Here is a 24,862-nt window from a genome sequence, read left to right on the forward strand (position 1 = left end):
AGGCCCCACAAAAAAAATATAGCATGTCCTATTCTTGTCCGTTTTGCGAACAAGAAAAGGCATTTCTACAATGGGCCGCCCGTTCCGCAAATTGCGGAAAGCACACGGGCGGCTTCCGGTTTTTTGCAGACCGCAAAAATGGAACGGTCGTGTGCATGAGGCCTAAGGGTTCTTTTGCTCGTAAGTGAATAAGATGACATTCGTGCCTATTCACACGTCCGCAAAATGGGTCTGCATCCGTTTCAAAATTTTGCGGAACAGGTGCGGACCAATTCATTTTCAATGGGGCCAGAAGTTGCTGTCCACATAAGCATTTGCGGATCCGCACTTCTGTTCTGCCAAAAAATAGAACATGTCCTATTCTTGTCCGCAATTGCGGAACGTACATTGCCGGTGTCTGTGTTTTGCGGATCCGCACTTTGCCGATCCACAAAACACATACGGACGTGTGAATGGATCCTTAAGGAAAGATTTACCAAAACCAGTGCAAAGGAATACAGGCTTAGTTACCCAAAGAAACCAATAAGATTCCACCTTTCATTTTTCAGAGCTCCAACCGATCTGATTAGTTGCCGTGGACTACTAAAGCCAGTTTTCCTTTGTACCAGTTTGATAAATCTCCCCCATTATGTCTCTAGTTCGGTTGTCAGGCTAAGGCTTGAGTCATAAGTCCAAGGCAGTGTTTGGGCCCAGCAAGTTCCTAAAAATATTTTTCAGGGTAGCTAGTATGGGTTCTGGTTTTGGTTTTCCTGATCTTCCAGAATTGAGTAAAGTAAGAAAGATCTGCTCCTGGCACCGAGAGAAAGCTTTAATGGTGTTTAATATCAAGAAGTTCTTGAATCACGGGGTCCATCGCTTGCTCTATTACTTTTTAAGGAAGAAGCGAGAAATAGACAGGTCTCCAAATGAAGAGGACTCATCACATCATTAAGGCCCCTTTCACACGGGCGTTGTGGGAAAAGGTGCGGGTGCGTTGCGGGAACATGCACGATTTTTCCGCGCGAGTGCAAAACATTGTAATGCGTTTTGCACTCGCGTGAGAAAAATCGGCATGTTTGGTACCCAAACCTGAACTTCGTCACAGAAGTTCGGGCTTGGGATCGGTGTTCTGTAGATTGTATTATTTTCCCTTATAACATGGCTATAGGGGAAAGTAATAGCATTCTGAATACAGAATGCATAGTACAATAGTGCTGGAGGGGTTAAAAAAATAATAATAATAATAATTTAACTCACCTTAATCTACTTGATCGCGCAGCCGGCATCTCTTCTGTCTTCATCTTAGCTTTGTGCAGGAAAAGGACCTGTGGTGACGTCATCACATGGTCCGTCACATGATCTTTTACCATGGTGATGGATCATGTGATAACCGGAGTGACGTCACCACAGGTCCTTTTCCTGCACACAGCTAAGATGAAGACAGAAGAGATGCCGGCTGCGCGATCAAGTGGACTAAGGTGAGTTAAATTATTATTTATTAATTTTTTAACCCCTCCAGCGCTATTGTACTAAGCATTCTGTATTCAGAATGCTATTATTTTCCCTTATAACCATTTTATAAGGGAAAATAATAATGATCGGGTCTCCATCCCGATCGTCTCCTAGCAACCGTGCGTGAAAATCGCACCGCATCCGCACTTGCTTGCGCATGCTTGCGATTTTCACGCAACCCCATTCCTTTCTATGGGGCCTGCGTTGCGTGGAAAACGCACAATATAGAGCATGCTGCGATTTTCACGCAACACATAAGTGATGCGTGAAAATCACAGCTCATGTGCACAGCCCCATAGAAATGAACAGGTCCAGATTCAGTGCGGGTGCAATGCGTTTACCACCCGCGCGGAATACTCGCCCGTGTGAAAGGGGCCTTAGAATATCAATACCCATAACCACAGGGCCAGCAGAGGATCAGTTAAAAGTATGGTCCGGTGTAGACTGGTTGTTCTTTTTCATGGAATTATCTGTTACCTTGAATTCTAGACAAATTTTGAGGCCCATAGGTTGCTTGTCCCTAGTGGAGTTGTGCAATTAAAGGGAATGAATGGAACAGTTTGTCCCTGACAACTGCCTAAGAAAGTCGGCCTGTGTAAAGGGACATTTACTGATAGACAGTTTGGATAAAAGACGCTCTATCTCTATGCTGAAACTTGAGCATGTCATGTGCTATGTTAATTAAGCGCATTTAGGTTTTCCCACTGAACAAATGGCTTTTACTGAAAAGTACATGTATGCTCCAAATATAGGCAACATCTATACGTTACCTACCGAATGCCACATAAATAATGAAACAGAATTTTTAAAACATCTGAATTTACAAGAAAGAACAGACTTAAAAAACAAATATTTGTTTAAATACCCTGCTGAGGAAGATAAAAGAAATTGATTGAAATTTTGTTTGTGGAGACCGTGAAGAACAGAGCTATTGAGTGACCTAATTAGGTTCTCTCTGAACATCAGTGGAATGTTCCAGTTATATAAATACCTTCTAAAATGGTTACCTGATAAACAGTAGCCCGCAGTACATCAGCCGCGTCTACATCACCACTGTCCTTATTAACAGATGTGTCCAGTATTGTTAGTGTTCCCAAATAGCGGGACTTAGCAGAGACTTGAGCGTGGAGTTTAGGAGACTTCTTGGTATGTGGGGCAGAAAAAGATCTGTAAATGATAATAACAAACTTAACAACTAGATCTTAATAACGGTAGGGCACTTTTGCAAATGCTCACCGCCGCAAAAAAAGAAGAAAAAAAAGAAATAAAAATGTTTTATTCTGGAAGGGCATACTTATCGCATACTTTCAGGTTAAATTGTAACTTCAAAAATTCATCTTTTGGTCAGTGTGACAGGGCTCCGAAGTGTCACTTAGGGCAGGTTCACATCATCATTTATTTTTCCATTCTTCAAATTCGTTAGAACAGAAGAATAAACAAAAAACGGATCCTGCATCTTTTAAGCATCAGTTATGGTCAGTTATGCACATATTGCATTTGTTTTAGACATTTCTGTCTCAGATACATTATTTTAGACGGAAAAAAGTCCTACATGCAGGACTTTTTTTTTCATTTAAAATAATGGATCTTAGATGGAAATGGCTAAAATGGATGCCAAATATGCATAATAGATGCTTAAAATCCAAAACCCGTTTTTTTTTTTTCTGTTCTTCCGACGGATCAAAAGAACAGAAAAATAAATGGTGATGTGAACCTGGCCTTACCTGGACAGCAGCATAGGAGGAGTCCACCACTCTTCTTGGACGCAGCTGAAATCACCTGTTACGTTTGACCGTGCTACTTCGCTGTCATGTTGTAAGCAGTGATGGCCAGTTCGCAGTCTTCTGCACATGTGAATAGAGCTTCACTTACCACCAGTGATGGCCAGTTCGCAGTGTTCGCCCCCAAACACATGCGAGCTAAGCCCTTACCTGTGCCGAGCCGGTCTGAAACAAATGCGGTCAGCGGGAGCAGGCAGTTTCGAGAACAGCCCGATGAAGGCCCCCGGCGGCTGTTCTTGGAAATGCCTGCTCCCGGTGACCACATTTGTTTCAGACCGGCTCGCGGCACAGGTAAGGACTTACCTGTGCCTCGCCGGACTTGTGAGTTAGGATGGCAGCCGGCATGTGTTCGCGGGGGCGAACTGGCCATCACTGGTTGTAAGTAAAGCTCTATTCACATGTGCAGAAGACTCCATTTGGAGCCTATGTTGCAGATTCTGTCAGACTGCAAGCAGCACTATTTTTCCTATCAAATCAATGGACACCATAATGGAACCTGATGTACTACATCTCAAGCCAAGTAGTATTTTTATTTATATGGAGTTGTGTGAGGGCTTGATTTTTGCAGGACGAATTGTATTTTTCATTGGTATCATTTTGGAGTAAATGGCGCTTTTGAATCGCTTGTTATTATGTTTTTTTCGGTGGCAATATAGAATAAATGATCAATTCTGTCATTTTTTTTATTTATTTTTTTACGGAGTTCACTGTAGGGGATAATTTACATGATAAAAGTGTATTTTCAATGGGAAAAAAAAGCGTAAATTTTTTTTACGGGATTTTTTAAATTGAATAAATGAGTTTTTTTAAACTTTTTTTTTACCACTTAATAATTCTACAAGGGGACTATAACAGAAAGTATTTTGATTGCTTTTAACCACCTCAGCCCCCAGTGCTTAAACCCCCTGAAAGACCAGGCCACTTTTTACACTTCTGCACTACACTACTTTCACCGTTTATTGCTCGGTCATGCAACTTACCACCCAAATGAATTTTACCTCCTTTTCTTCTCACTAATAGAGCTTTCATTTGGTGGTATTTCATTGCTGCTGACATTTTTACTTTTTTTGTTATTAATTGAAATTTAACGATTTCTTTGCAAAAAAATGACATTTTTCACTTTCAGTTGTAAAATTTAGCAAAAAAAACGAGATCCATATATAAATTTTGCTCTAAATTTATTGTTCTACATGTCTTTGATAAAAAAAAAATGTTTGGGTAAAAAAAAAATGCTTTGGGTAAAAGTTATAGCGTTTACAAACTATGGTACAAAAATGTGAATTTCCGCTTTTTGAAGCAGCTCTGACTTTCTGAGCACCTGTCATGTTTCCTGAGGTTCTACAATGGCCAGACAGTACAAACACCCCACAAATGACCCCATTTCGGAAAGTACACACCCTAAGGTATTCGCTGATGGGCATAGTGAGTTCATAGAACTTTTTATTTTTTGTCACAAGTTAGCGGAAAATGATGATTTTTTATTTTTTTTCCTTACAAAGTCTCATATTCCACTAACTTGTGACAAAAAATAAAAACTTCTATGAACTCACTATGCCCATCACGAAATACCTTGGGGTCTCTTCTTTCCAAAATGGGGTCACTTGTGGGGTAGTTATACTGCCCTGGCATTCTAGGGGCCCAAATGTGTGGTAAGGAGTTTGAAATCAAATTCTGTAAAAAATGACCTGTGAAATCCGAAAGGTGCTCTTTGGAATATGGGCCCCTTTGCCCACCTAGGCTGCAAAAAAGTGTCACACATCTGGTATCTCTGTATTCAGGAGAAGTTGAGGAATGTGTTTTGGGGTGTCATTTTACATATACCCATGCTGGGTGAGATAAATATCTTGGTCAAATGCCAACTTTGTATAAAAAAATGGGAAAAGTTGTCTTTTGCCAAGATATTTCTCTCACCCAGCATGGGTATATGTAAAAAGACACCCCAAAACACATTCCCCAACTTCTCCTGAGTACGGAGATACCAGATGTGTGACACTTTTTTGCAGCCTAGGTGGGCAAAGGGGCCCATATTCCAAAGAGCACCTTTAGGATTTCGCAGGTCATTTTTTACAGAATTTGATTTCAAACTCCTTACAACACATTTGGGCCCCTAGAATGCCAGGGCAGTATAACTACCCCACAAGTGACCCCATTTTGGAAAGAAGACACCCCAAGGTATTCCGTGAGGGGCATGGCAAGTTCCTAGAATTATTTATTTTTTGTCACAAGTTAGTGGAAAATGAGGATTTTTTTTTTATTTTTTTTTCATACAAAGTCTCATATTCCACTAACTTGTGACAAAAAATAAAAACTTCCATGAACTCACTATGCCCCTCACGGAATACCTTGGGGTGTCTTCTTTCAAAAATGGGGTCACTTGTGGGGTAGTTATACTGCCCTGGCATTCTAGGGGCCCAAATGTGTGGTAAGGAGTTTGAAATCAAATTCTGTAAAAAATGACCTGTGAAATCCGAAAGGTGCTCTTTGGAATATGGGCCCCTTTGCCCACCTAGGCTGCAAAAAAGTGTCACACATCTGGTATCTCTGTATTCAGGAGAAGTTAAGGAATGTGTTTTGGGGTGTCTTTTTACATATACCCATGCTGGGTGAGATAAATATCTTGGTCAAATGCCAACTTTGTATAAAAAAATGGGAAAAGTTGTCTTTTGCCAAGATATTTCTCTCACCCAGCATGGGTATATGTAAAATGACACCCCAAAACACATTCCCCAACTTCTCCTGAGTACGGAGATACCAGATGTGTGACACTTATTTGCAGCCTAGGTGGGCAAAGGGGCCCATATTCCAAAGAGCACCTTTCGGATTTCACTGGTCATTTTTTACAGAATTTGATTTCAAACTCCTTACCACACATTTGGGCCCCTAGAATGCCAGGGCAGTATAACTACCCCACAAGTGACCCCATTTTGGAAAGAAGAGACCCCAAGGTATTCGCTGATGGGCATAGTGAGTTCATGGAAGTTTTTATTTTTTGTCATAAGTTAGTGGAATATGAGACTTTGTATGGAAAAAAAAATAAATCAGCATTTTCCACTAACTTGTGACAAAAAATAAAAAATTCTAGGAACTCGCCATGCCCCTCACGGAATACCTTGGGGTGTCTTCTTTCCAAAATGGGGTCACTTGTGGGGTAGTTATACTGCCCTGGCATTTTCCAGGGGCCCTAATGTGTGGTAAGTAGGTAAATGACCTGTGAAATCCTAAAGGTGCTCTTTGGAATATGGGCCCCTTTGCCCACCTAGGCTGCAAAAAAGTGTCACACATGTGGTATCGCCGTATTCAGGAGAAGTTGGGGAATGTGTTTTGGGGTGTCATTTTACATATACCCTTGCTGGGTGAGAGAAATATCTTGGCAAAAGACAACTTTTCCCATTTTTTTATACAAAGTTGGCATTTGACCAAGATATTTCTCTCACCCAGCATGGGTATATGTAAAATGACACCCCAAAACACATTCCCCAACTTCTCCTGAGTACGGCGATACCAGATGTGTGACACTTTTTTGCAGCCTAGATGCGCAAAGGTGCCCAAAGTCCTTTTAGGAGGGCATTTTTAGACATTTGGATACCAGACTTCTTCTCACGCTTTGGGGCACCTAGAATGCCAGGGCAGTATAAATACCCCACATGTGACCCCATTTTGGAAAGAAGACACCCCAAGGTATTCAATGAGGGGCATGGCGAGTTCATAGAAAATTTTTTTTTTTGGCACAAGTTAGCGGAAATTGATATTTTTAATTTTTTTCTCACAAAGTCTCCCGTTCCGCTAACTTGGGACAAAAATTTCAATCTTTCATGGACTCAATATGCCCCTCACGGAATACCTGGGGGTGTCTTCTTTCCGAAATGGGGTCACATGTGGGGTATTTATACTGCCCTGGCATTCTAGGGGCCCTAAAGCGTGAGAAGAAGTCTGGAATATAAATGTCTAAAAAATTTTACGCATTTGGATTCCGTGAGGGGTATGGTGAGTTCATGTGAGATTTTATTTTTTGACACAAGTTAGTGGAATATGAGACTTTGTAAGAAAAAAAAAAAAAATTCCGCTAACTTGGGCCAAAAAAAGTCTGAATGGAGCCTTACAGAGGGGTGATCAATGACAGGGGGGGGTGATCAATGACAGGGGGAGTGATCAATGACAGGGGTGGTGATCAATGACAGGGGGGTGATCAGGGAGTCTATATGGGGTGATCACCACAGTCATTGATCACCCCCCCTGGAAGGCTCCAGGGAGACGCCTGTATGTGTTTTGCGGATCTGATCCATCTATCAGTGGATCCGTAAAAATCATGCGGACATCTGAATGGAGCTTTACAGGGGGTTGATCAATGACACGGGTGAAATCAATGACAGGGGGGTGATCAGGGAGTCTATATGGGGTGATAACCACAGTCATTGATCACGCCCCTGTAAGGCTTCATTCAGACGTCCGTATGCGTTTTGCGGATCCGATCCATCTATCAGTGCATCCGTAAAAATCATGCGGACATCTGAATGGAGCTTTACAGGGGGTTGATCAATGACAGGGGTGTAATCAATGACAGGGGGGTGATCAGGGAGTCTATATGGGGTGATAACCACAGTCATTGATCACGCCCCTGTAAGGCTTCATTCAGACGTCCGTATGCGTTTTGCGGATCCGATCCATCTATCAGTGCTCCGTAAAAATCATGCGGATATCTGAATGGAGCTTTACAGGGGGGTAATCAATGACAGGGGGGTGATCAGGGAGTCTATATGGGGTGATAACCACAGTCATTGATCATGCCCCTGTAAGGCTTCATTCAGACGTCCGGATGCGTTTTGCGGATCCGATCCATCTATCAGTGCATCCGTAAAAATCATGCGGACATCTGAATGGAGCTTTACAGGGGGGTAATCAATGACAGGGGGGTGATCAGGGAGTCTATATGGGGTGATAACCACAGTCATTGATCATGCCCCTGTAAGGCTTCATTCAGACGTCCGGATGCGTTTTGCGGATCCGATCCATCTATCAGTGGATCCGTAAAAATCATGCGGACATCTGAATGGAGCTTTACAGGGGGTTGATCAATGACAGGGGTGTAATCAATGACAGGGGGGTGATCAGGGAGTCTATATGGGGTGATAACCACAGTCATTGATCATGCCCCTGTAAGGCTTCATTCAGACGTCCGGATGCGTTTTGCGGATCCGATCCATCTATCAGTGCATCCGTAAAAATCATGCGGACATCTGAATGGAGCTTTACAGGGGGGTAATCAATGACAGGGGGTGATCAGGGAGTCTATATGGGGTGATAACCACAGTCATTGATCATGCCCCTGTAAGGCTTCATTCAGACGTCCGGATGCGTTTTGCGGATCCGATCCATCTATCAGTGCATCCGTAAAAATCATGCGGACATCTGAATGGAGCTTTACAGGGGGGTAATCAATGACAGGGGGTGATCAGGGAGTCTATATGGGGTGATCACCACAGTCATTGATCACGCCCCTGTAATGCTTCATTCAGACGTCCGGATGCGTTTTGCGGATCCGATCCATCTATCAGTGGATCCGTAAAAATCATGCGGACGTCTGAATGGAGCTTTACAGGGGGTTGATCAATGACAGGGGGGTAATCAATGACAGGGGGGTGATCAGGGAGTCTATATGGGGTGATCAGGGGCTAATAAGGGGTTAATAAGTGACGGGGGGGGTGTAGTGTAGTGTAGTGGTGCTTGGTGCTACTTTACTGAGCTACCTGTGTCCTCTGGTGGTCGATCCAAACAAAGGGGACCACCAGAGGACCAGGTAGCAGGTATATTAGACGCTGTTATCAAAACAACGTCTAATATACCTGTTAGGGGTTAAAAAAAACACATCTCCAGCCTGCCAGCGAACGATCGCCGCTGGCAGGCTGGAGATCAACTCTCTTACCTTCCGTTCCTGTGAGCGCGCGCGCCTGTGTGCGCGCGTTCACAGGAAGTCTCGGCTCGCGCGAGATGACGCGTATATGCGTGACTCTGCGCAGGGCTGCCACCTCCGGAACGCGAATCTGCGTTAGGCGGTCCGGAGGTGGTTAAAATGCAATGCACTATCCTTATATTTTAATGTCAGTGCAATTCTGACATTGACCAGCAGGTTGCGCCAGAGAGGCGCAGCCTGCTGGAAACTAATCAAAGCAGGCTTGGGACCTTCAAAGACTTTAGCCAGCAGTCACATACATCGGCACCCCGCGATCGCATTTGCGGGGTGCCGATGGGAGATAGAGAGAGAGTCAGCTCCATCTGTAAGCACTTTACATGAGGTGGACGCCACTGCCCGCAGCATGTAAAGTGTTGACAGCTGGGTCCCCGTACCCCGCTGCATGGTGGCCCAGCCTAAGGCCCCTTAGTGAACGCTGTAAAAACACGTATGGGTGGTGACTGAGGGGTTAAAGGTTTTGCCTACCTTGAGCTACATTCACATCAACATTGTAGAAATCCGGCAGCCTGTTTCAGCAGAGGATGTATGCCAAAAAGAGGCCCGATCCTAGTCGAATCCCTTTATGGTCAATGAGGAGGTTCCCGGCATTATCCTGCTATGGCTGATACGGTGAAATCAGACAGGCTGTTCCTCTGCCAGAACACTGATGTGAACGTAGCCCCATCTCATGTGACCTAACAGGGCATCTTGAACTACTTATGGTGGATAAGGGTTCACTGATCTGAGTGTCGGTGCCCACAGTGTCGGATGTAGTGTCTCTTTCTAGAAGCCAAACATTTGCCTTGAGGTTCCATTGTGGATAACAGGTAATTGTGGGCACCCAGCAGTCAGATTAATCTGAAATGGGGAGGACTACTTGAATGTTGGTTAAGGAAAAAGTCACAATCATGACACATATGAAAGACTTGTATTTGAATGGAACTGAAGGACTATATTCTATAATCCTATTAAATGTTCCCCATGATGCATAGCAATTTCAATCATCTCATGGTGTAAAAGCTGTTATTAATATAGGAAAGAGTCAAAATGAAAAATAACAGGAAATTCCTGATGTTCACTATATACCACTTACATAATGCATATTTATTATCTATTCACTTAAATGTAGCTGATAAAACCTTCAGCACGCAAAACTGCAACTAATGAATATTTGATGCTGTGAGTGCAAGGAGACTGCTTTCATATATATTTCATTGCGTTCACATCTTATAGGAATTGAGGTTGACGTGTACATTTATTTTACAGTTTGTTAAGTTATTGTAACCATTTCAGTACTTAACATTATTCTGTACAAGGAAAAGTCTTAAATTGGTTATCAGGGACTACTATAGTTTTTAACAGTTATGTTCATGCACATCTTCACCAGGCTTTTTTGTTTTGTAAATTTGGACTTGCCTGACCTGTTTTCTTCATGTAAACAAATCACTCTGGTTTCTTACATCCTGTATGTAACACTTCCTGTTGCTGAATCCAACCAAACCCATGATGCACTTCTCCTTTCTCTGTCACAGCTCCAGCACCGCCCCTAACAACGCTCAGCTAGTTTATAGCTCCTCCCACCCAGCTAGTTACAGAGACACTCTCCTATTACTGCCCCTAACAATGCTCAGCTAGTTTATAGCTCCTCCCACCAACTAGTTACATAGACACTCCCCTATCACTGCCCCTAACAACACCCAGCTAGTTTAAAGCTCCTCCCACCAGCTAGCTACATAGACACCCCCCTATCACTGCCCCTAACAACACCCAGCTAGTTTATAGCTCCTTCCACCAGCTAGCTACATAGACACCCCCCTATCACTGCCCCTAACAACACCCAGCTAGTTTATAGCTCCTCCCACCAGCTAGTTACATAGACACTCCCCTATCACTGGCCCTAACAACACCCAGCTAGTTTAAAGCTCCTCCCACCAGCTAGTTACATAGACACTCCCCTCTCACTGCCCCTAACACCCCCCAGCAAGTTTATAGCTCCTTACACCAGCTAGCTACATAGACACCCCCCTATCACTGCCCCTAACAACACCCAGCTAGTTTATAGCTCCTCCCACCAGCTAGTTACATAGACACTCCCCTATCACTGCCCCTAACAAGACCCAGCTAGTTTAAAGCTCCTCCACACCAGCTAGTTACATAGACACTCCCCTATCACTGCCCCTAACAACCCCCAGCTAGTTTATAGCTCCTCCCACCAGCTAGTTACATAGACACTCCCCTATCACTGCCCCTAACAACACCCAGCTAATTTAAAGCTCCTCCCACCAGCTAGTTACATAGACACTCCCCATTCACTGCCCCTAACAACACCCAGCGAGTTTATAGCTCCTTCCACCAGCTAGCTACATAGACACCCCCTATCACTGCCCCTAACAATACCCAGCTAGTTTATAGCTCCTCCGACCAGCTAGTTACATAGACACCCCCCTATCACTGCCCCTAACAACATCCAGCTAGGTTAAAGCTCCTCCCACCAGCTAGTTATATAGACACTCCCCTATCACTGCCCCTAACAACCCCCAGCTAGTTTATAGCTCCTCCCACCTGCTAGTTACATAGACACTCCCCTATCACTGCCCCTAACACCCAGCTAGTTTAAAGCTCCTCCCACCGGCTAGTTACATAGACACTCCCATTTCACTGCCCCTAACAACGCTCATCTTGTTTATAGCTCCTCCCACCAGCTAGTTACATAGACACTCCCCTATCACTTCCCCTAACAACACCCAGCTAGTTTAAAGCTCCTCCCACCAGCTAGTTAAATAAACAATCCCCTATCACCGTCCCTAACAATGCTCAGCTAGTTTATAGCTCCTCCCACCAGCTACTTACATAAACACTCCCCTATTACTGCCCCTAACAACACTCAGCGAGTTTATAGCTCCTCCCACTAGCTAGTTATATAGACACTCCCCTATCACTGCCCCTAACAACACCCAGCTAGTTTATAGCTCCTCCCACCAGCTACTTACATAGTAACCCCCCTATCACTGCCCCTAACAACACTCAGCGAGTTTACAGCTCCTCCCACCAGCTAGTTACATAGACACTCCCATATCACTGCCCCTGTTGCTGCTCTTATTTGCCCATGGACATAATATCATAGGAAATTAAAAAAGAGTTGTACGGACATGGTCATGTGACCACAGCCCACAACAAAGTTAGCAATAAAAATAAAAGAAATACATTACAAAATTCCAGCTACCTTTATAAATGACTGTTATAAAGGGGTTATCCAAGACTTTTCTACCGATGACCTATCCTCTGCTTACGGACCCATTCACTTCAATAGGGCTGCAAAATATACTTGCTGTCCGCATCCGCATATCCATTCCGTGGCCCCGCAGAAAAACAGAACATATCCTATTCTTGTCCATATCACGGACAAGGATAGGACTGCTCTATTAAGGGCGGTCGTGTGCATGAGGCCTAAATCTGACAAAATGTAAACGTTACAGCTTGTCAGATTTAGACAAGGGAACAGTCAAATCAAACACTATCTGCAGAAGGCAATTCTTTAGCTATGAGTATAGTATTAATTGAAGGTATGTGTCACAGAGATTCCTGGCCTCGGTGAGGTAACAGCAGGTAGTTTTAAGTGTCAGCGGCAGCTAATGCTGACTGACACTGTTTTGTTGTTAGTATGGCTGTAAAGCCGATCCGGGCCGGCTCTTACTGGGAGTAGCCAAAGTGCTGGGTGGGTAGCTGCTCCCCACGCTCCAGGCCGGGTCTTTTTTGGTCTATATAAAACCCAGCCAGCAGTCTCAGAAAAACTGGGGAGTCTCTGTGTTTTGTGACCTATGAATTTGTGCCGTGTTAAAGGGCTGAGAGCCGCATGCTGGGAAAGAGGCCCCTAAAGCCTACTGTGGACTGCGGGTGGAAAACTGCTAACCAGGTGAAGATTTTGTTCTATGGATATTGCATGGGGTGAACAAACACCAAGACTGTGAACGGTCATTTTGTTTTTCCTTATGTGTGAATAAACACGAACTGTTTAAGTTAAAGGGCTTCTGTCACCCCATTAAACCGTTTTTTTTTTTTCTTTACTAATAATCCCTACACTGCGATCTCAGCATACATAAACTAATTAATGATTTTCGTTCAGTAGAATTTGCTAAAAATCGATTTTTGAAATATGCAAATTACCTTGCTACCAGCAAGTAGGGCGGCTACTTGCTGGTAGCAGCCGCATCCTCCGATCCTAATGACGCCCCCTCCGCTTGTTGATTGACAGGGCCAGGGAACTGAATCGTTCTCTCCTGGCCCTGCCTGTTAGCATTCAAAATCTGGCGCCTGCGCTGCGGCCGTACGTATCTTCAATCTGCGCAGGCGCACTGAGAGGCGGCCGCTCTCTCCTCAATGCGCCTGTGCCGGGTGTAGATGTGACGTCATCGGCGCAGGCGCATTGAGAATGGAGCGGCCGAGTGAGTGGCCGCCTCTCAGTGCGCCTGCGCAGATTTAAGATAGGTACGGCCGCGGCGCAGGCGCCAGATATTGAATGAAAACAGGCAGGGCCAGCAGAGAACGTTTCAGTTCCCTGGCCCTGTCAATCAACAAGCGGAGGGGGCGTCATTAGGATCGGAGGATGCGGCTGCTACCAGCAAGTAGCCGCCCTACTTGCTGGTAGCAAGGTAATTTGCATATTTCAAAAATCGATTTTTAGCAAATTCTACTGAACGAAAATCATTAATTAGCTTATGTATGCTGAGATCGCAGTGTAGGGGTTATTAGTAAAGAAGAAAAAAAAAAACGGTTTAATGGGGTGACAGAAGCCCTTTAAAGACTTTTTGATTGCCTCTATACTGCATCCGCTAGCCTGTCTACCAGAGCAAAACCCCACACTATATACACTGTGGCGATGAACTACGCCAGAGGTAAAGTCCTATGGAAGCACACGCTTGTACCCAAGATTCAATGATTCTGCATCTCACCATTAAAAAACTAAGGATTACAGCCAATTCACCTTGCCAGGAGGACAAGGGTTTAAGGCACTGCCTTCTAGGTTCTCCAGCTCTAAAGGCTTTGGAGTAATAATGGCGGATGGGGCATATGCTGTAAATTATTGAAACTAAATATTCATCCTAACTTGCTGGTGGGGACAGAGATGGAGCAGGAACAAAAAAAAAAGAAATCTGAAGACAAGCTCCTGTCAAGAAAGCAGCAACATAACTAGGAGAGGAAAAAAATGTCTCTATAGGTCAAGATGAATTTGTCAAGCAGAATATAATTAGATAAAAGCAGAAATATTCTTTTTTTAATAAGCTTTTTTCAATAAAGTAGAAAACAATACATGTTTTATGTGGCTTCAGAGGGAAATAATACAAGCAACAAATCCATTTCCAAGAATTTACTGAAAGGAATGCTGAATGTAGAGTCGTACTGTGATAGGTTTAGGTTTTGTGGATGTAACGATGGACTACTTGTCATCCACTGTATTACGCACACAGGCCATTGATTTCACTGGGCATTGTGTAATACTTCATTTAACCTGTGCTGCTGGGAAATTGAACACTTACTACCAGCTGCCCCCCAGATAACATCTGATAGCTGGGAGTTATCAACTAATTTATCTAAAACTCTGTTCATTTTGTGATAAAAAAAAAAATAAACCTCATGGGCATCGCCGCATGCGAAAATGCCCATACTATTAAAATATAACAATATTAATGGCATACGTCAAATGGCGTAGCGGGAAAAAAATAAAAACAGCCAATTTGCTATTTTTTGTCACTTCAACTACCCAATAATTTTTTTATAAAAAGTGATCAAAAAGTCGCACACACACTTAAAATTGGTATCACTGAAAAGAACAGATCGTCCCGCAAAACAATGAGCCCTCACACAGCCCCATACACACAGCTACAAAAAAGTTATAGGGGTCAGAATATGGTTATGAAAAAAAAAAAAAAATTTCCCTCAAAGGTTTTAGTTTTTTTTTTCAGTATTAAAAAGCAAGAAAAATTATACAAGTGTGGTATCGTTGGAACCGTACTGACCTGCAGAATGAAGATAACAGGTCAATTTTACCGCATAATGTACAGTGTAAAAAAAAACCTTTATCAGAATTGCATTTTTGCCCAATTCTACTCCATTTGGAATGTTTTTCCTGCTCCCTACTACATGGTATGCAACCGTAAATGGTGCCATTAGAAAGTACAACTTGTCCAGCAAAAAAAAATAAGCCCTCATAAGGCTATGTGAATGGAAAAATAAAAAAGTTAGGACTATGGGAATGCGGAGAGTGAAAAACGAAAACGCAAAAATGGAAAATCCCAGGGTCCTTAAGGGGTTAATACATATGAAAACATTTCTAAAATTCTGTTTTCCCTTTCTCGTTATGGGTTATTGAGAGCAGATTGATGGATAAAACCTGATTTAATTTTTATTTTAGTACAAGGCCGCAACTAGGGGTGCACCGAAATTCCGGCAGCCGAAAATATCGGCCGAAAATGCACCTAATCCACTTCGGCCGATATTGTTACATATCGGCCGAAAATATTGGGTGTGGGATTTGTCACCCACCATCTGCGGGCGGGCGCCGGGCGGGCGGTTTACTTTGTCACCGCATCTTTATTTTACCTTACAATCGTGAGGCTCCAGTAACTAACAACTCTGCAGGCAGAGCGGAGGCCGGCGTAACGTCACTTACTCACGTGACGCGCCTGCTCCGCCTCCTTCATTCATAAAGTGGGCGGAGCAGGTGCGTCACGTGTGTAAGTGACGTTACGCCGCCCTCCGCTCTGCCTGCAGAGTTGTTACTAGAGCGTCACGATTGTAAGGTAAAATAAAGATGCAGTGAGTGATTAGTCTGCTGTGAGCAGCAGGGCCGGGGCTGTTATGGGTAGGGGGATCGGTCTATGGCACTGCTATGGGGAGGGGGGATCTGTGCACTGTTATGGGGAAAGGGATCTGTGCACTGTTATGGGGAAAGGGATCTGTGCACTGTTATGCCCATAACAGTGCACAGATCCCCCTCTCCATAACAGCGCCACCCACAGATCCCCCTCTCCATAACAGCGCCACCCACAGATCCCCCTCTCCATAACAGCGCCACCCACAGATCCCCCTCTCCATAACAGCGCCACCCACAGATCCCCCTCTCCATAACAGCGCCACCCACAGATCCCCCTCTCCATAACAGCGCCACCCACAGATCCCCCTCTCCATAACAGCGCCACCCACAGATCCCCCTCTCCATAACAGCGCCACCCACAGATCCCCCTCTCCATAACAGCGCCACCCACAGATCCCCCTCTCCATAACAGCGCCACCCACAGATCCCCCTCTCCATAACAGCGCCACTCACAGATCCCCCTCTCCATAACAGCGCCACCCACAGATGAATTTCATTCATGAAAAAGAATTATTAATAAAATCATTAAAAAAAAAGTATTTTAAAAGTATTTGGGCAGTTTCGGTTTCGGTTTTCGGTCAAGGGCATCCTGAATTTTCGGTTTCGGTTTCGGACCAGAATTTTCATTTCGGTGCACCCCTAGCCGCAACATAACAAAATGTGAAAAAAGTGAAAGGGTCTGAAGACTTTTCGAATAATCCAATTACCTGTTTGAATGAGATGTACCTAGTTCCAATGTTGCTTTTAAGTTCTTTTGATGATCCAACTGAATAAAATAGAACAGAATTAAAAGTCAGAATGAACTAACGTAATAGAATTTTTTATACTGCATTCTACTTGTTTTTGGCTAAAAATCATTTTTCAACTGTTTTTATTAAAGATTTAACAGTTTTTCATCTACAGCTTTCAGTTTCAGTGCATCTGCAAACTGTTACTTTCTGCTTCACAGTGAATCATCAGATACCTGGTCTGATGACTATCTGTACCCCTTATATCTGAAATCCTGACAGCTCATAAACAATCATTTAGGCTAAGTTCTTAACAACCTGATAAGACTTTAGCTATAGCGAGTGTTTATGAGCTTTTAGAAAAATACAGATAATGGCTACAGATTGAGCCCTTAGAGCAGCTCTCTGGTGGACAATTTGCAGATGCACTGAAAGTGAAAGCTAAAGAGGAAAAACCTCTAACAAATTAAAATAAAAACAATAGAAATAAATATTTTTTGCCCTAAATGAGTAGAAAGCAATGATAAAAGAAACGAAAATACCCCCAAGGTTGTCTATAGCCTTTAATAAAACACTTCCCATTGTTCTCTGACACACCTGGATGTGTCACAATAAGCAGTGTAGGAGGACCTTGATAAATACGGCCATATTTTTAAACAGACATGGAATTAGAAATAACATCACCAAAAATTCTTTAACAATATGTTGAAAGGAAAAATGCAATTTAAACAATAGGTAAATTTTCTGACTACATTTTCCCTTTAAGACCACCCCTGTGAACAGCTCTTGGGACACGGAGATGTTATCACTGACTGACAGCTATCTGTATACACACTAATACACGGGTGTCAAACACAAGGCCCGCGGGCCACATCCGCCGCCAGCCTTCACCTTTTATTCTCGCTTTTTTTTTTTTTTTTTGACACATGAAAGCCGCCTCTTCAGCGCATGCGCGGCAGCCTACAAGCCAGAGAACGTCTGCCCTCTAGCGGCGCCGGCCGTTCTACACAGGAAATAATTGTACCGTATATCCTAATTGCTTGTGTAGAATGCAGGCAGGCCGGGAGGGCGGCAGCGTAACTCCCTGATGTCACGTGCCTGCACCGCCTCCTTTATGAATGAAGCAGGCGGCGCAGGCAAGTGACGTCAGTGAGTGACGCGCCGGCCGCCCGTCCTGCCTGCCGGCATTATACACAAGCAATTAGGATATACGGTACAATTAGGAGTGAGGGGGGCATGTTTAATAACTTTTAATTCAATAATACATTTTATATTTGTATACAGGGGGGAAGGGGGTTTACACGGAATCTGTGGATGGCACAGTTAAGGGATGGGGGTCTATGGATGGCACTGTTATGGGGTGGGGGGGGTCTGTGGATGGCACATATATAACAGTGTCTGTCATCCACAGATCCCCCCACCCCCGTAACAGTGTCGGTCATCCACAGATCCCCCCATAACAGTGTCAGTCATCCACAGATCCCCCCATAAGTGTCCGTCATCCACAGATCCCCCCATAACAGTGTCCGTCATCCACAGATCCCCCCATAACAGTGTCCGTCATCCACAGATCCCCCATAACAGTGTCCGTCATCCACAGATCCCCCCATAACAGTGTCCGTCATCCACAGATCCCCCCCATAACAGTGTCCGTCATCCACAGATCCCCCCCATAACAGTGTCCGTCATCCACAGATCCCCCCATAACAGTGTCCGTCATCCACAGATGTTTAAAAAAAAAATAATAATTACTGTCTGTTACCAAAAATCATTTTTCAATAAATTGTACAATAATTGTACATTTGAATATCTACTTGCCATTATTCTGACTATGTTTCTGCTTTCAGAGCTAGTTATTACTTACATTATTACAAAAAACAGTAATAATTGAATGCAGTGACAATAATTTATGATAATAAAGAGTGGACACATAGTCCTACAGATACAACCGGCCCTTTGAGGGTGACCAAACTGCTGATGCGGCCCCCGATGAATTTGAGTTTGACACCCCTGCACTAATACATAGATAGCTGTCAGTAACTAGAAATGTATAAATTACACGTTTTACTGAATCTTTTCCTACATGACTATACATCAATCTGCTCAGCTCCTCCTGCTCTATAACATGCTGCCTGCACATTGCATTTTGTGGTGACAGGTCCTTCTTAGGACTTAGGAGTTGTTCACCCCGGGGGCTTTTTAGGCAAACCCCTCAGCCTGGCTGGAATTGTGGAGGGAATTATACTTACCCAATCTCTGCTTTTGGGTTCTGGCTCCTTCACACCCCAGCTGCAGATCTCTGGGTTCTGGCTCCTTCACACCCCAGCTGCAGATCTCTGGGTTCTGGTTCCTTCGCAACTCAGCTGCAGATCTCTGGGTTCTGGTTCCTTCGCACCCCAGCTGCAGATCTCTGGGTTCTGGTTTCTTCGCACCCCAGCTGCAGATCTCTGGGTTCTGGTTCCTTAACACCCCAGCTGCAGATCTCTGGGTTCTGGTTCCTTCGCACCCCAGCTGCAGATCTCTGGTTTCCCCACATCAACACCTGGCCTCTGCAGCTAGTGACTGGCTGCAACGGTGACATGTACCCGGCGACATGATGCATGGGTCACATGTCATCGCTGCAGCCAGTCATTGGTTGCAGTGACCACGTGACCAACGTCAAACCAGATGTTAGGGTGGAGAGATCCGACATATGCTGCTGCGGTGGGTGATCGAAAGACTCAGGACCCAGTGGCGGGTATCAGGCAAGCATGATTACCTCTGCAGATCTGGCCATGCTGTGGGGTCTGCCCGAAAGGCCCTTTAGGCTCACAGTTGGATTAGCATGGTCCTGACAGTAGACAAAGGTAAAATGGCAGACATCAAACCATGCCATTCATTTCTATATTCTGTAATGTATACTATAATGTACACAATAGGATGGCAGATAAGAAACAAAAACTCCTAAAACTTGGCACCACCAGATCTTGACTGCAAACAACTAAATTAAAAACAGTAACACACCTGCCCATGCTGTTCGTCCGTCTCATTGTCATCTTTTTTTTCGACAAAGGATTGATTTCCTGGACTCTTCCTTACAAATGCATCTTTGGTGTCTTTGTGCAGAGACTTTTCTTTTACATCTGAGATCATCATGTCAAAAAGAGAAGGAGATTTTCTTCCATTGCCGCTTGACTCTTTGTTTCTATCACCATCTACCTCTTGGATTTGTAGATCTAGAGTGATAAAATATGTATTGAACATGATGCCACCAGTTATGATGCACATACAGTTACTGTCTGTCGTATTTATATTTGCCCTTTTCCCATTTGCGTTGACTTTATTGGTAAGTTAACCCCAAATGACTGACACAGTAAAGTCTGAGCAATGTGCAGGGATACACAACCTCAACCACAGAGATAGAGCTAGATCTTTATGTGGAGATGAGGGATTACAAACATGCATAGTGCCAATAATCCCTCAAAACAATAAAAGCTTAAACAGAAAAAACAACCTTCCACTTTATCTTTCCTGCTACATCAGTAACTATGTGGCAATCCCTCAGAAGTTAGAGGTATTCTGGTTTTAAAGGGAACCTGTCACTATGTTCTGTCATATAAAACCGAATGTACCTTAATGCTTGGTTACCCTAATAGTTCCTAGAGATCGATCCATAATCTTCTTGGGACTAACCTTTCCCATTTTATCGCCCTATAAACCTTTACCGCCGTTAGGCTCATTTGCATAAATTATTCCTTCCCCTCACACCATCATAGCCTATTTCCCGCCCCCCCCCCCAAACTTTGATTGACAGCCGATTTCTGCCCTCACTGCTTGTAATCTCGCCCGAAATCGCGCACTTGCCCTTTATTTGTTAGACCAATCAGATAGTTTAGTGCATGTCCCCTCCCCCTCACGCCACTACGTGCTGGAATGTTCTCAAATATCCGCTTCACAATAATTACGCAACGGAGCCCTGCCCGAAATGAATATTGTGCATGCGCGAGATCTTAACTATAGGGGCGTTTCTTAGGCGGAGCTGAGGTGCTTGACTCCATGAAAATATGACTCTTCTCATGTCAAACAAGTAAGATATGACTCATATGTTAATTAGCATAAAAGGCGGGAAAGGTTTATAGGGCGATAAAATAGGACAGGTTAGTCCTGAGAAGATTATGGATCGATCGCTGGGAACAAAGCATTATGGTACATTCGGTTTTATATGTCAGAACATGGTGACGGGTTCCCTTTAATGATTACATCTATTTGTTTAGAGAACAGGGAGACTTTCTGGTATACATATATATAAAATTTAGCTTAAAGGCCTTTATTATTTATTATATCTACTCAGCTGCCTCTCCCTTAAGAAAAGAAATGGTATGGCTCATTGTAGCCCTGTGCGATGCATCCCCAGGAGAGCTGAATAGGACAAAATATGGCCTTGGTCATGTGATTCATGTCATGTGACACCCTGGCGTTCAGCCAACTGCCCAGGTATCTAACAGGTGAATACTAGCTTATTGGACACCAGAACATAATAGCTTATTGGACACCAGTCAGGTAGTAAAGGTATATATATACCTTTACTACCTGACTTCTCAAACAGCTGATCGGCGGAGGTTTTAAAATCTCGGAAAAACCTTTTAACTAGAAAGAAGATTTTTAGCCAGCGCCAACACCGGTGTCTGACCTCACAAATGCTCTTCTGGTTGAATGGGAAAAAATGCCTACAGGCACGCTTCAAAATCTTGTAGAAAGCTTTCCCAGAAGAGTGGAGGCTGTTGTAGCTGCAAAGGGAGGACCAACTCCATGTTCATGGCTATAGATTGAGAATAGGATGTCATAAAAGCTCCTGTAGATGTAATGTGTAGGTTCCACAATACTTTGGGTGATAATCACTATGGCTACTTTCACACTTGCGTTGTTGTTTTCCGGTATTGAAATCCGGCAGAGGATCTCAAAACCGGGGGAAAAAAAACGGTTCCATTTAGTCCCCATGCATTCTGAATGGTAAGAGATCCGTTTAGGATATATCAGGATGTCTTCCGTTCCGTCAGCACTCCGTTTAGCGATTGGACACAAAACCACCGCAAGCTGTAGTTTTGTCTCTGGTCATAAAAACTGAAAAAACGGATCAGACACTGAAAACAATGTAAGTCAATGATGACAGATCCGTTCTTTTAAGAGCCTGAAAAACCAGACCCGTCAACCATTTACTTTCAATGTATTTAGTGCCGGATCAGTTTTTTCTTTTTAAAACAACCGCATCATAACGGAATGGAAGCATTCTGATGTGCAAAAATTTTGATCCTCTCAATACTAGAATTAATAACGCAAGTGTGAAGGTAGCCTAATACCTACAGTAAAAGTGACATATAGAATCCAGTAGTATGTAGTGGAGTAAAAGCGTTCATCGGAAATTACAAAAATAGAATTGGCGATACATCATAAAAGAGGAAGCAGCTGGGTCCTCTTACTGCTTAGCAGACGGACAGCAAATAGAAACTAAAATATGAATGTGAACTTTGAACAAAATAAAAATGTAAAATGTAACATCCTGTTTTCAGAAATTTTCAAGGTTTTTAGAAAACTTGACTAAATATTTGATTCTTTTGCCTTGTAGTACCAGTTTACTTACAAATATGTTAGGCTTGCATCTATTATTATAGTGCATTATTATATTGTGCAGGATGTTTTATATATTTTTTTCCGTGATCAGTTCTGAAACTAGCCTAATCTGTTTTTATTTTCTGAATGTAGATTTTTTATTCTATTTTGGGTAAATGATTATGGAAGCCACCATGTTGTCCGACCTGTTGATCACAGTATTCAGAGATCTTAACTGTAAGAACCTGTAGATTGGAGATAACTGATTGACTTCTATAGCAGAATGTTTTCGATATGCTGTGTGCAGAGGTTACTGTACAGGGAGGGGGAGAATGTGAGCTGCATACATCACTTATTATCAATAGTGTTATCCTGTAAATACATAGGTGCTTTCATTCATCATAATCCTGCCTCTCATGATAATGAGACGACTGCTGAGAAGTGATCTTTACAAAAGATGAAGTGTAAGCATATTATGAGTGAAAACTTCGGGATTTTAGAACACCAACACTTCTTAAAAAATACATTTAACATAAAAATTGATTTAAACAATAGGTTATGTTCTGATGACATGTTCGCTTTAAGAAATAAGAATGCTAAGCTGGCAACCACACACAGCTTTGATTAATACTGTTTATAATGGAAAATGTCTGAAAATGGATAACCTTTTTTTCTTTCAATAAGTCTCTGTGCTTGTGAAAAGGTCCTAAGATGGTAATTCTGCAACTGAAGAGCATAACTAATCCTCATCTAAAGTAATCAAGCCATTCCATCCACAGAGGTAAATATATTCTGACAGTGCTTTCTCATGCAATGTGTAATCAGAACACAAAATCATGCAGAAAGGAAATACCTGTCACACACAGGCTTTATTCTGTCAGAACATCATCTACCGGCAGAGTTTGATTAATGAATAAGAAATGAAATAAAAGAAATCTGTATGTTTTACATATCCTTCCAGTTCAGAATGCTCAGAACAATGGAAAAAGGAGATTTTTTGCGAAACTCACCTGTAAAATCTTTTTCTCGTCTTTTCCATTGGGGGGACACAGACCATGGTATAGCTTAGGCCATTACTAGGAGGAGACACTATGCAAATAATAAAAAACAGCTCCTCCTCCACTGGCTATACCCCCATGCTCCAACAGGAGGACCTCAGTGCGTGCAAAAGCAGTAGGAGAAGGAGATCAGAAACCAAATATTAACAAAGAAAAGCAGAACCAAGGAACACCGCCATCGGGCCGTTAACCATAAGGTCCCACTAGAATAGAACCAACCCCTCCTGAAACAGACCAGAACGGGTGGGAGCTGTGTCCCCCAATGGAAAAGACGAGAAAAAGATTTTACTGGTGAGTTTCACAAAAAATCTCCTTTTCTCGCCTGTTCCTTTGAGGGACACAGACCATGGGACGTCCTAGAGCAGTCCATGGGGTGGGAAGACCAGCACCTCCAGAGGGAAAACGTCCAACGGTTAAACAGGAACCGCAGCCTGCAATACCTTGCGCCCTAGGGCAGCATCAGCCGACGCAAAAGAGTGCAGCTGGTAGAACTTTGTAAAGGTATGTAAGGACGACCAGGTGGCCGCCTTACAAAGTTGTGATGTAGAGGCTCGATTTCGCCTAGCCCAGGAGGCCCCCACCGCCCTAGTGGCATGTGCGGTAACCCCCGCTGGGGGAACCCTACCCTGGGACCGATAGGCCATGGCAATAGTCGACCGAATCCACCGAGCCACAGTGACCTTGGAGGCCGCCAGAGCCTTACGAGGCCCCTCGGAAACCACAAAAAAGGAGTCCGAGCAGCGAAATGGGGCAGTAACCGACAGGTACACCCGTAAAGCACGGACAACATCCAGAGAATGGAGAGCGCACTCCTTGGGGTTCGCCGGAGCGGGGCAAAAGGAAGGCAGGACTATGTCCTCATTAAGGTGGAAGGCGGAAACCACCTTGGGTAAAAAAGGAAGGGACAGGGCGCAGTACCACCTTGTCCTTGTGGAAGACCAAAAAGGGCTCTTTTGAGGAAAGGGCGGCCAGCTCCGATACCCTCCTCATAGAGGTGATGGCCACCAAAAAGACCACCTTCCAGGTGAAAAAACTCAGGGAAATATTCCTCAGGGGCTCAAAAGGAGCCGCCTGGAGAGAAGACAGAACCAGGTTCAAATCCCAGGGGGGCAGAGGAGGGACATACGGAGGGACCGAATGCGCCACCCCCTGCAGGAAGGTCCTCACCGGACCTAGCAGAGCCAGAGAGTGCTGAAAGAAAATGGCCAGAGCGGAGACCTGACCCTTCAGAGAGCTCAGGGACATTCCCATCTCAAGACCCGACTGGAGAAAGGAGAGGACCACCGGAACGGAGAAATGAAGGGGAAAAATGCCTATCTTCTCACAAAAGGCAAGAAAGGCCTTCCAGGCACGATAGTATATCCGGGAGGAAGCTGGTTTCCTGGCTTTGATCATGGTCT

General features: G+C 43.8%; 1 protein-coding gene across 1 annotated transcript in view; it reads right to left on the bottom strand.

The window, feature by feature from the left end:
• The window catches only part of MAP9 (microtubule associated protein 9), a 138,819-nt gene that overhangs the window by 27,797 nt on the left and 86,160 nt on the right, over window positions 1–24,862 (bottom strand). The window contains exons 7-9 of the mRNA XM_040420518.1: window positions 19,822–20,033; window positions 16,798–16,856; window positions 2,499–2,658 (exon numbers count right to left, since the gene is read on the bottom strand). Coding sequence (XP_040276452.1) covers window positions 2,499–2,658; window positions 16,798–16,856; window positions 19,822–20,033 — 431 coding nt within the window. The remainder of the gene's footprint in view (window positions 1–2,498; window positions 2,659–16,797; window positions 16,857–19,821; window positions 20,034–24,862) is intronic.

The sequence above is a fragment of the Bufo bufo genome, chromosome 2, assembly GCF_905171765.1.
Source record: "Bufo bufo chromosome 2, aBufBuf1.1, whole genome shotgun sequence".
Classification (NCBI taxonomy): domain Eukaryota; kingdom Metazoa; phylum Chordata; class Amphibia; order Anura; family Bufonidae; genus Bufo; species Bufo bufo.